The sequence below is a fragment of the Procambarus clarkii genome, chromosome 68 (assembly GCF_040958095.1).
Source record: "Procambarus clarkii isolate CNS0578487 chromosome 68, FALCON_Pclarkii_2.0, whole genome shotgun sequence".
NCBI classification, from domain to species: Eukaryota; Metazoa; Arthropoda; class Malacostraca; order Decapoda; family Cambaridae; genus Procambarus; species Procambarus clarkii.
Window position 1 is genome coordinate 11392920 of NC_091217.1, and position 13067 is coordinate 11405986.

The following is a 13067-nucleotide window of genomic DNA, read 5'->3' on the forward strand; positions in this document are numbered from 1 at the left end:
AGCAAACATGTTCATGTAATTCTGTATTCCCACTGGTATATCGTTTATGTAGACAATGAACATTACCGGGCCAAAAACTGAACCCTGTGGTACTCCACTTGTAACATTTCTCCAATCTGATACATTGCCTCTGATTACTGCCCTCATTTTTCGATGAAAATTTTTCATCGATGTTAGAAGCTTACCTGTCACCCCCTCCAGTATGTTCCAGTTTCCAGAGCAACCTCTTATGTGGAACTCTGTTGAAAGTCATTTTAGGTCCAAGTCCAGATAGATGCAGTCAACCCAACCATCTCTTTCCTGTAAAATCTCTGTAGCTCGATGATAGAAACTGAGTAAATTCATTACACAGGATCTTCCAGATCGAAAACTCATACTGTCTGTTACTGGCATGGGGCTCCCGGTGCCTGGGCATACCTACAGGATAATTCATTGCAGTCCCTGGAAAACCCCTGTGGGTTTGGTTTAAGTAGTGGTGTTCAAATGTCCCTGCTCTCGATTTGAGTGAGTTTCAAGATTGCTCATCGTCTATGGCACATGGGGATGCTCGATCTGTTTTCTTCTGTTGCTGCCTGTTGGGTCTGTGACACCTTTAACCCTGAGTCATGGGGGATTGGTTTCTATCATGTTACTCTCCTTTTGACTCACCTGCTGTGGTTCAGGCTTTTCAGGCAGCGAATGCCTCCATCTTTGGTTCTCAGTTGGCAGCGGTTGGGGTTTTGTGTTAGATCGGATGCCCTTGAGCTACTCTAGTTGGTGTTAGGGTCCTGGAACTGGTGGTGTTGGGTTTTTCTTCCTTGGTTCTGTTCGTGCCTCCTCTTCCTTCACCTTTGGGCATTATTCGCTCCTTCTTGCTTTCCCCTCCCTTACTTCTGCTCCCAAAGCATATAAAAGTTTAAAAGCCGGGGGTGGGGTTTTAGTTCAGTATGTAGATTAGTCAGTTCTGGGGGTTGCCTCTTCCAATTGATGCCCAGAGGCAGTTGAGCCTACTGGTCTTGCTCAGGCTTATGGGTGCTACTTTATGCTTAGTCATAAAACAAAAACAGTAATTAACATAAAGGACACAATAATAAGGCCAGTCTTCCTTCCTTTGAAATCTAATAATAAGGCCAGCCCTCCTTCCTTTGAAATCTAATAATAAGGCCAGCCCTCATTCCTTTGAAACCTAATAATATGGCCAACCCTCCTTCCTTTGAAACCTAAAAATAAGGCCATCCCTTCTTTCTTTGAAACCTAATAATAAGGCCAGCCCTTCTTCCTTTGAAACCTAATAATAAGGCCAGCCCTCCTTCCTTTGAAACCTAATAATAAGGCCAGCCCTCCTGGCCTTATTATTAGGGGGGTTTCCTCCTGGGGTTTCTGTCAAGAATACCTGTGCCTCTTTGAGCAGCTTTTTACTTGGCTCTTAGGGGGGGGGGGCTGTGGAGGTGCTTGGCAGGGTAATTCCTTGCCATCCAACTTAATAAATAAATAAATAAATAAATGTTTATTTAGGTAAGGTACATACATACAAGAGATTTTACAAAGTTTGTTGGATTAATAGATTAGAGCTAGTACATACAATGCCTAAAGCCACTATTACGCAAAGCGTTTCGGGCAGGAAAAACATTAATGACTAAAGCTTAATACTAATGGGTATAAAGAATAAAATGTGTTGAGAACAAATAAAAATAGAGGTAAAAGAGGGGGGAACATGTCTGAAAAAGCAGCACAAATACAATTACAAATTATTACAGACAATTACATTCAAACAGCGTTGTTTTGAAAAAAAAAAACAGACATGGGTTGACAACAGAGGGGTAAGGTAGGTTACAGGGAATTTATTAGGTAGTGCTTCATTTTTATCTTAAACTGGTTGAGAGAGGTACAGTCTTTAACATGGTTGGGAAGGTCATTCCACATTCTGGGTCCCTTGATTTGAAGAGCATTTCTAGTTTGATTAAGTCGTACTCTAGGAATATCAAAACTGTATTTATTTCTGGTGTGCTGCTCATGGGTTCTGTTACAACCTTCAATGAATCTTTTGAGGTCAGGATTGGCATTACAGTTCAGCGTTTTATAGATGTATAATACACATGAGAGAATGTGCAGTGACTTAATATCTAACATATTCAGAGATTTGAATAGGGGTACAGAGTGATGTCTGGGGCCAGAGTTGGATATTGTTCTAATAGCAGCTTTGTGTTGAGTAATTAGAGTAGTAAATGATTTTGGGTAGTAGAACCCCAAGCACAAATACCATAGTTGAGATATGGATAGATGAGGGAGTAATAGAGAGTCACCAGGGCAGGGCGGGGTACATAATATCTGATCTTAGAAAGAATGCCAACAGTTTTTGAAACTTTTTTTGATATATTTAGAATGTGTCCCTGGAAATTCAGCTTGTGGGCAATGAGAATGCCAATTAACTTGCCATCTAATTTGTTACAAATTTGGGTATTGTTTATTTTGAGATTTATTTGATTAGAGGATTTATTGCCAAACAGAATATAGAACATTTTGTCAATGTTAAGGGTGAGTTTGTTGGCAGTTAGCCAAAGATGGACTTTCTTTAGCTCAGTATTTACTGTGGCATTTAGAGCAAGGGGGTCAGGACTGGAGTAAATGTAGGTTGTGTCGTCAGCAAATAGAATTGGTTTGAGGTGTTGGGAGGCATTTGGAAGGTCATTAATGTAGATGAGAAAGAGGAGAGGGCCAAGTATGCTGCCCTGAGGAACACCAATGTTGATGGGTAGGGTGGGAGAAATTGTATTATTCACAGAAACATACTGGAGCCTGTCAGTAAGGTAAGATTTGAGGTATTGCAGGGAGTGTCCTCTGACTCCATAATAATGTAATTTAAGAAGAAGGTTTTGGTGGTTGACAGTGTCAAAAGCCTTATGCAGGTCCACAAATAACCCAACAGGGAACTCCTTTTTATCAAGAGCTGCGTGAATCAAGTTAATCATACTAATAAGTGCACCGTTAGTGCTTTTTTGGGGTCTGAAGCCATATTGACAAGAGCTAAGTATATTGTGTTTGGCTAGAAAAGAGTAAAGCTGCTTGTAGATTACTTTTTCAAATATTTTTGACAAGTTAGGCAGGATTGATATAGGTCTGTAGTTGTTAACATCTGTGAGATCACCACATTTGTGGACAGGGGTTACTCTTGCTTTTTTTAGAATGTCTGGAAAGGTTTGGAGTTCAAGTGACTTGTTGAAGAGCAATGCAATAGCAGGGGCTAAAGATCTGGAGGCTTTTTTGTAAATTAAAGTTGGTATCTCCTCGAGGGCACTAGACTTGGTTTTAAGGGAAAGGATTATCTCATTGACATCAGTGGAATTAGTAGGCTTTAGGTACAGAGATTGTGGATAGTTACCTGTAAGATAGTCCTTAACATCAGTACTGGAAGATGGAATATCATTTGCAAGAGATGACCCAATGGAAGAGAAGAACCTATTGAACTCAATAGCAGAATCAGAGGCTGAAAGCTGACCAACGTTATTGGACAGGAGTGTTGGTTTGTTATTTAAAATCTTCTTTGATCCCAATATTTGTGAAATTGTGCTCCAAGTTTTTTTAATGTTGCTCTTTATTTGGGTAAATTTATCTTCATAGTATTTAGTTTTGGCTCGTCTAATTATTTTAGATAGCAATAACGAGTAATTCTTTGAGAATTCTTTGGAGACGGTTCCTAACCTATACGTCTTCTCAAGGTCATGTTTTTTGTTAATGGATTTAAGTATTCCCTTTGTAAGCCAAGGATTGTTAAGCGTTTTGTTTGGTCATCTGGCTGGGTTGGCCTTATTCTTGGTCATCTGGCTGTGGGTTGGCCCTAGCTCTCCCATCCACTTTTTTCAACCTCTTTCTGCAGTGTTGGTTCGTGGTTCCTCCTTTCATGTCTTTGGCTTCTCCACCTGTTTGAGGTTTCTGTCCTCGTGGCCTCATTCTCGTTTCCATGGCAGTCAGTCTGGGCTGAGGTGTCATTTTTATGGGTGTAGGTAAGCATTCTGGGATGTCGTATGGCAGGTTTCTTGTCTTTTCGGCAATTCTCCTTCTGGTTGGCATAGGCTTGCCCTCTTCTGTGGGTGGCACCTCTTTCATTCATGCTGGCTTTCTCTTGCCCTTCCCTCAGCAGTTTGGAGTGGCTTGCCTGGTATCCTATATTCCGTATTCATAGGCTTTTAGTTTTTGCCCTCGGTCCATGATGTATTTTGTCGGTTAAGGTTCAGGCTCTGGGCCCTGATATGCCAAACAAAACTTTCAGAAACTGATGTGATCTTTTAGTTTGAAGCAGTCTCAGGAAGATTGCTGGAAGGGGCCACTGGGTCTCCTTCAGAAATTGGCATTTCATTACATTTAACTTCGTTTTTCATAGAAAGCAATTACAGTGGAACCTCTATTAACGAGTTTAATCCGTTCTGGCACCGAGCTCGTTATCAGAAAAACTCGTCTTAAGAAACGGATTTCCCCATTTAAAATAAAGGAAATAAATTTAATCCGTTCCACTCCCAGAAACATCCATACTTGTATGACATTTTATAATGTAATTATAATACTGCACATGTAATTATAAATGTTTTGTTGTACTGCTTTCATGTTTACTTTACCTTATGAAGAGTCATTGCTTGCTTGAGGGAGACGATGGGGAAGTGGGAAGGAGGAGAGGGGTTATGGTGTGGAAGGAGAATCCACCTCTGAGTCAGGCAGTCTCTCTCTCCTTGGGAATTTCACCCCACTGGAACTGGGTTGTGGTTCACTATCACTGGCTCTTCTTTTCTCTACTTTTGAAAAGAACGTATCTATTGACAATTGCTTTTGTTTTTGTTTTAGGATGTTCCTAAAACAAGACGGCAAATTGTCATTAAGCATGTTCACACACCGGGTTGTTACTGCTTTATCAGGGCAGCTTTTCCAAAGAATGCATTCACCTTTTCAAACATTCCCAACACTTCCCTGATCTCACTGGAAGAGGCAGCATCCTCCCTTACCTCCTCGTCCCCTTACTAATGGTGCAAATTGTTGATGAGGCCCCTGCCATACTCCCTTGTGAGTTCAGTCACACAGACACCACGCTCATGCTTTGCTATAATTTTTCTTCAAATCCACAGTAATTGTGTCTTTCTTCATCTTGACAACACTATCTTTAGCAAGCAGCTTCTTTGGTGACATCATGCATTACAAATTATAGTCACAAAACCACAAAAAAACAAACAAAGAAAAGCACAAATAAATGCAGAGGGATGCTTGTCGTGCACAATACAACAACAACATTGGCGTCAGAGGTGTCCGAGAATTTGCGAGAACCCGCGAGCCACTAGGAAGCACCATGTGGTTTAGCTCGTTAATAGAAGTGAAGCTCGTCAATAGAGACAAATTTGCTACGAGTGGCTTGCTTGTTACTGGAAATGCTCGTTAATAGAGCCGCTTGTTAATAGAGCCGCTCGTTAATTGAGGTTCCACTGTACTCTGTTATTAGGTCAATTTCATCACCATCAGCAGCTCCATATCCTGAGCCTATTTCTGTTTCTCATACATAGTTCAGTTGTCCTTTTGTATCAAGACTTCAGCAAAATATCATATACAGTATATGTAATCTATATTTTTTTCAAAAATTTTGTTCCTTCACTCTTATCTCTCTCTTTTCATTTACTCAAAGAAATGGTTTACTGTCTTAGAGTTCAGTAGAAATCAAATATCCAAATCACCCATCCCTATTGCTGTCACCAACCATCTCTTGTGTTGACTACCACATTTCTTATTTCCTTGTTAAGTTGTGATGAGCAGATGGTATGTGCTAGAAAGTTTTTTCTCTCATTATTATTGTAATGAAAATATTATGATAACCATAGTTGTGTAAATAAAAATTTATCTGTGTAACAAAGAATTGCAATTTTTATAATGGCATTTTTCTATTAGTTTATTTTGGAGGTTTGTAGAACTTTAACATAGTTCAAGAATTTTTTAAAAATCATTACAAGTGTCAACAAATGATAAAAGCACAGAAATCTACGCAGACAAATATGACTATGCCAGTATCAATCAGTAATAGTTAATGGGTTAATGAGAGGTTTTAATTATTTTATGTAAATTGAATGGAATTGTGTAATAAAATACAAAAATAAATGTAAACCTTTTAGAAAATAAATTTGCTTATACAGTATATTCATTCAGGATTTTTTGTTCACTATGTGGTGGTTACGTGTCTTAAATATTTAGGCCAAGTTTTGTTTATGGTACCTGATAGGCCAAACAAAACCTTCCTGTTGGATGTGAGCCACGGGGACCACTGCAGTTCCTATGGTGTAGTCGTAAAACACTCATTCTGTGCTTCACGAACAATTTGGCCTAGGTTCGTATCCCCGCCGGGAAAGATTGACTAGGCGCCAGTCCTTAACTTTATGCCTTTGTTCACCCAGCAGGGAATGGGTACCTGGTTGTTAAATGATTTGGCTGATCGTTTGCCAGGGAAAATTAGGATTAAGGACCTGCCTGAAACACAATGCGTGCTAGTGGCTTTACAAGACTGTAAGAACTCTTGTACAATGTATATAAATAAATAAAAAATTGCATAGAGCAGTGTCAGTAAGATAACTTAAGGGAGCTGCTGGCTCATCCAGAAAGAGGTGTTTCATTACATTCAGTGCCTAGTTATATATTTGGACATTTTTAGGAGTAAGTATTTATGTACTGTATTAACATTTTGCATATATTTTTGTTATTGGCATATTTTAACTAGTAATGGTAATCATCTTATGCATGATAGAATATCTTAGAATACACATGAATGTATTTGTCTGTATATAGGCTACTTACAAGTGAGTGAATCTGTTCACACTTGAACTGTTTACATTTCATCAAGGGAATAATACTGTATTTAGATTTGACATATCTGCCTAACTTTAAGATATAATGAATAGCTCTTACTTATTCTTGGAGTGATTTGTTGTGCTTTGTTCTCAAAATCTATTTTAAAAAAGAATGTGTGTATTTTAAAGAAAAAAGTTAATTTTTTCTGCTAGTGTGACCTCATAATCCTTCACAGTGTCACAATGTAACATGCAAAGCCTTGTATGTCATACAGCAGTACTGAATTGCAAGTACAATACAGCTGCAATACCCAGCTGTTTCTGTAAAATATATTACTGGTTACAGTATGTAAGCTTTGATAAACTTGCATTTCACTGCTACAGTACATAGGATGTGTGTGTAATCCATAGTGTTACTTTGTAACAGTATGTTGAGTAACTCATTGTTACATGGAGCAGAATGTGAGATTTAAGTGTTATGTGTAGCAGTATGTGGAGTCTATATTTCTCAAAGTGTTACATGTAACAATATGTAGATTGTGTGACTCAGTGTTACATGTAATGCTGAATTGGAAGAGAGTTAGTCAACTGTATTGCAGTTGTTGCTGTTGTTGTGTCTGATTTTTTAGTATGATATAGGAAAGAGTGTAGACCAGTGTTACATGTGTATGTGGCTCACATTTCAACATGTCACAGTACAGTAGCCATGACTTGCTCTCAATGATATGTCACATGCTGTCAGCTAATGCGATCTTTCTATGTAATATAACACAGCATGAAAACCATCTTTAGCTTTTGTGGCCATGAATCCCATCATGGATGCCATAAATGATTTACAATAACATGCAACATAGCATAATAGCCATGCCTGGGTCACAGCATTACATGTAACAAAGTGTCAGAGCTAATGCCAGACATAATGTTATAAAGTGCACGAGCTTGGATTGTTGACATGAAGTGTGTGCTGGATTCGAACTTGTATCTGTGACTAACGTGGGTCATGGCGGATGTGGTGCTGCTGCAGGCCCGGTGGCGTCGTAAGTGCCGCTCACCCCTGCAAGGTGCAGCCCATGATCCCTGGGCACCCCGTCGGGAGGACTCCAGGGGATCTGAGCCTGAATCTTGGGGCGACTTCCGATCTCTCACCGAAGCACCCATCGCTAGACTAGAGTCGCTGGACGAGATGGAATCGTTGTCTGTGAGTTCCTGACAACGCAGCTCAAACCATACACCACTGAAACCACTACCCTTCACTCCTTTTTCTGCCTGCTGTGTTGATTTATCTACACACATGCACTGTTATCCATGCACGTATTCAATCATCTTTACAATCTTATACATAATATAATATTAATATTTTTTCACAATTGTATTACTACTTTGTACTTTATTAACCTTGTCATCAGTGCCTGCCAGGGATTTCACAAAGTCCACACTGCCACACATTTTATAATCATCATTACTCTTTTCACCCAAATGTAGAGGCATTGTCTTCATTACAGTACATTATTTAGTAAACTAGAATCATGCTTGTCTGTATGCATATACAAAAACATAATCATAAGCAAATATGAGCAAAATACAAGCAGATGGGCCCTCTGGTAATACTAATTTTCAAATCGCTGAGAATGGTCAGGGCATACAAAATTTACAATTATTCTTGCTACAATTTCCTAAACCACCATAATTTTGTTTTGACTCTTCTTTGCTGTGGCTCACCAGCTTACTACCTATTGAGCACCATTGTTCACCTGGACCAGTACATTATATATATAACATCACACCAATATTGTCTACCTTAATGTCATATTTAACAATAGAATTCATCCAATACTCATCGTTTGATTTTAATTGCTATTGTCTACCCATGATTTTCTGTCACCACCTTATCAGCACTGCATTGCTGCTAGTGTGTCACCACTTTTTATCACAATTTTACCTATCTAGTGTATCATTACTTCCCTGCATCTACAGATACTTTTGAGCCATTGAACATCCATATTACACATAAGTACCATCTAATCACCAACACAGCTTACATTACCACTGTTTGCTTATTTTATCTGTACTGGAAGCTAGCTTTTGAATTTATTTAATGAGTGAATGTCTCGGTAAAACAAAAACAATCTTTTTATCAAGGAATGTTTGGTACTTTTTGCTTCTTTTGATCATATTTATGGGGAGGGAGCCCCATGTGGCTTCCCGAAGCTACTATATCTGATAGTATGCCAAACTACTAGGTGCCATCAGTTGCTGAGTTCTTTTAAGCCTACTGGGGACTGCAAGCCAGAACCTGGCCTCCTCACAGAGGTGCAAGGATTGGTGTTACTATGATAAAATTTACTATGAATTTATTCATGTCTGCCACCAACATGGAAGCACCATGAATTGAATAGCCAGATAAACAGTGAGCCAGTGAACCAAAACAGGCCACTGCTGGTTATAAGCTGGACAGCAACCTTGAAAACCATTAAAACAACACCCCCAACAATGTAAAATAACATTTTAAAATTCACAAAACTAGCGTGAGCTCGTTCACCCCACCTCACCCTCATTTAATCCCTGGGCTGCTCTTCGAATTATATCCTGCAACATGCCCAGGTGCAAGAAATAAAAAATCTAAATAAAAAAAAAATCTTATAAAAGTGTTCATTTGTGTTCCTTGATCACAGGAAAAATAATAAAAAATCGTAGGTGGCATATTTTGGCTGCAATAGGGAGGGAAGTCTGGCAAAATTGACAGAGCAAGCGTCAGAGGAGGTCTGCTCCGCCCAAGCTGTCAGGCAGGAGTTGCCACAAAGATGATACTACCTAATTATTTCAGTGTCTCTGATTGATATTTTCAGTTTTTTTAGTAATATTATTCAATAGTGTGTAGTGTGATATATCTATATAATATAATGTGTGAGCCAACTGTGCAACTAACCTGGTATGTTGAGTCAAGACACTAATTGAGGTCGCCACACAGTCAGCTGATGCTCCCATCCTCACTCTCCAACATTTCTCCTCCCACTATACTATTGGTGCTTTTTTACACTATATACACACATATTATATATAAGTATCTACGCGTTTTATTCACCATACCTGTACAACTAAGTTGGTATGGTGTTCAAACGACATAGTGGCCACATCAAAATTGTATGACGAGAAAGCAGCCAGCAGATGATGCCACCTCCCACACCAAAATGGCTCCTCCCAACATACTCCTTTTGCTGTTATTTCATTATATATGCACATTATATATAAGTATCTACATTTATGTTCACCATAGCGAACCACTAAGCTGGTATTGTGAGTCAAGACAATAATTGAGGTCGCCACACAATCAGCTGATGCTCCCTCCCTCACTCCCCAAGATTCCTCCTCCCACTATACTGTTTGTGCTGTTTTTACACTACATACACACACATTATATAAATATCTACATGTTTTATATACCATAACTGTTCAACTAAGATGGTATGGTGTCCAAACGACAGTGGCAACAACAAAATTGTATGAAGAGAGACAGCAGCCAGAAAACGACGTCACCTCCCTCACCAAAATGGTTCCACCCAACATCTTTTGCTGTTATTTCACTATATACACACATTATATGAAAGTATCTACATTTGTGTCCACCATGGCAAACCACTAAGCTGGAATGGTGAGTCAATACAATAACAGGTTGCCACACAGTCAGCAGACGATGCCGCCGCCGCCGCCCTACCTCACCAAGATTACTCCTCCCACCATATTATGCACATCACTAATTCTCACCACAATGCGGCTATTATCAGAATCCTGGTCATTAAATCCTGTAAATGAATAATTTTCACAAGTTTATTTTGTAAAAGAACATGAGAAGTCGTTTGAAGATTCTTAGATGGATGAAACAATGGCAGTGTGCTGTGGCTAGCGCTGTGAACATTTTGCACAGCATTGTGTTCACTTATATATGAACATTGTACGAAGTCTTTATCACAGTCAGGCTCTTCTGTAATACTATCATGGGTAAATAATACCACTTACGCACGCACGCACACTCAAGGGTAAGAGCTACGAGGAGAGGTTAGAAGCATTAAACATGCCAAAACTAGAAGACAGAAGAAAAAGAGGTGATATGATCACTACATACAAAATAGTAACAGGAATTGATAAAATCGACAGGGAAGATTTCCTGAGACCTGGCACTTCAAGAACAAGAGGTCATAGATTTAAACTAGCTAAACACAGATGCCGAAGAAATATAAGAAAATTCATCTTCGCAAATAGAGTGGTAGACAGTTGGAACAAGTCAAGTGAGAAGGTGGTGGAGGCCAAGACCGTCAGTAGTTTCAAAGCGTTATATGACAGAGTGCTGGGAAGATGGGACACCACGAGCGTAGCTCTCATCCTGTAACTACACTTAGGTACCTGTAATTACACTTAGGTAATTGCACACACACATATACAGAATTATATGAACATGTTTGCTGATGATGCTAAGATAATAGGAAGGATAAGAAATTTAGATGATTGTCATGCCCCTCAAGAAGACCTGGACAAAATAAGTATATGGAGCACCACTTGGCAAATGGAATTTAATGTTAATAAATGTCATGTTATGGAAATAGGAGAACATAGGCCCCACACAACCTATATATTATGTGAGAAATCTTTAAAGAATTCTGATAAAGAAAGAGATCTAGGGGTGGTTCTAGATAGAAAACTATCACCTGAGGACCACATAAAGAATATTGTGCAAGGAGCCTATGCTATGCTTTCTAACTTCAGAATTGCATTTCAATACATGGATGGCAATGTACAAAAGAAATTGTTCATGACTTTTGTTAGGCCAAAGCTAGAATATGCAGCTGTTGTGTGGTGCCCATATCTTAAGAAGCACATCAACAAACTGGAAAAGGTGCAAAGACATGCTACTAAGTGGCTCCCAGAACTGAAGGGCAAGAGCTACGAGGAGAGGTTAGAAGCATTAAACATGCGAAAATTAGAAGACAGAAGAAAAAGAGGTGATATGATCACTACATACAAAATAGTAACAGGAATTGATAAAATCGACAGGGAAGATTTCCTGAGACCTGGCACTTCAAGAACAAGAGGTCATAGATTTAAACTAGCTAAACACAGATGCCGAAGAAATATAAGAAAATTCATCTTCGCAAATACTGTAGAGTGGTAGACGGTTGGAACAAGTTAAGTGAGAAGGTGGTGGAGGCCAAGACCGTCAGTAGTTTCAAAGCGTTATATGACAGAGTGCTGGGAAGACAGGACACCACGAGCGTAGCTCTCATCCTGTAACTACACTTAGGCAATTACACTTAGGTAATTACACCTGTGGGTGACAAAGACCAAATATCCCAGAGCAGTTTGGGAGTTTAGCGCCTATTGGACTCCTTACCAGAGCCTGTGCTCCTGTTGGGTGATTTCAACTGTCAGCATACACTCTGAGGTGATATTCTGACAAACACTCAGGGCTGCCTTCTCGAAGGGCCTCTTTCTTTACTTAGATTTCACGTGGCGGGTTCTTGATGACCTCCATAAGTGACCATTTCTCTATCCTTGTTACCTTTTTCTCTTTTCACCCTCCCCTCTCCTGCAATAGGTGGCAGTTTGCCAAGGCTGACCGGAACCTATTCACCCACAATGGTACTCTCTCCAACCTCTCCACTCTGCCTCTCCCTTGTGCCCTCCTTCTTTTTCATGACACCGCCTTTGATGCTGCCCTCAGCTCTATTCCTCACTCTACCTCCCGGGGCACGTATAAGTGTGTTCCCTGGTGGAATGCGGACAGTGCTCGGGCTGTGCGCTGTAAGCGTGCAGCCTGGAAGAAACACCGATGCCAGCAGACGGCTGATTCTTTTATTTTGTTTCGGAAGGCGAGTGCGGTGGCCCGTAGGACCATTTGCACAGCTAACCATGAGAGTTCGATATCTGATGTCTCCACCTTTACTTCCGATACTCCTCTGCTGCAGATCTGGAAGAAAATCCACAAGATAGCGGGTAAGTTTGCTACTGATGTTTCGCCAGTCCTTCACCTTCATGGTACTCTTGTGGCGGATCCAGTGACGGTCACGACTGAACTGGGTTCCCACTTTTCAACTGTTAACTCTGGTTCTCATCTTCCTCAATCCTTTCTTCTTCATAAGCCCGTTCTTGAATCTCATCCCTTATATTTCCACGCTCGTCTCCAACTTCTCTATAACGATCCTTTCTCTCTCTCGGAACTTATTGATTTATTTATTTATTTATTTATTTTATTTATTTATTTATTTATTTATTTATATATATATACAA

At 39.7% G+C, this 13067-nt stretch overlaps 1 protein-coding gene across 7 annotated transcripts in view; it reads left to right on the forward strand.

The window, feature by feature from the left end:
• Nucleotides 1-13067, forward strand: part of sei (seizure) — a 1036232-nt gene that overhangs the window by 1008288 nt on the left and 14877 nt on the right. For all 7 annotated transcript variants that reach the window (XM_069310832.1, XM_069310834.1, XM_069310833.1 and 4 more), the window contains one exon: nt 7813-7986. In XM_069310832.1, the coding sequence (XP_069166933.1) occupies nt 7813-7986 (174 nt within the window). The remainder of the gene's footprint in view (nt 1-7812; nt 7987-13067) is intronic.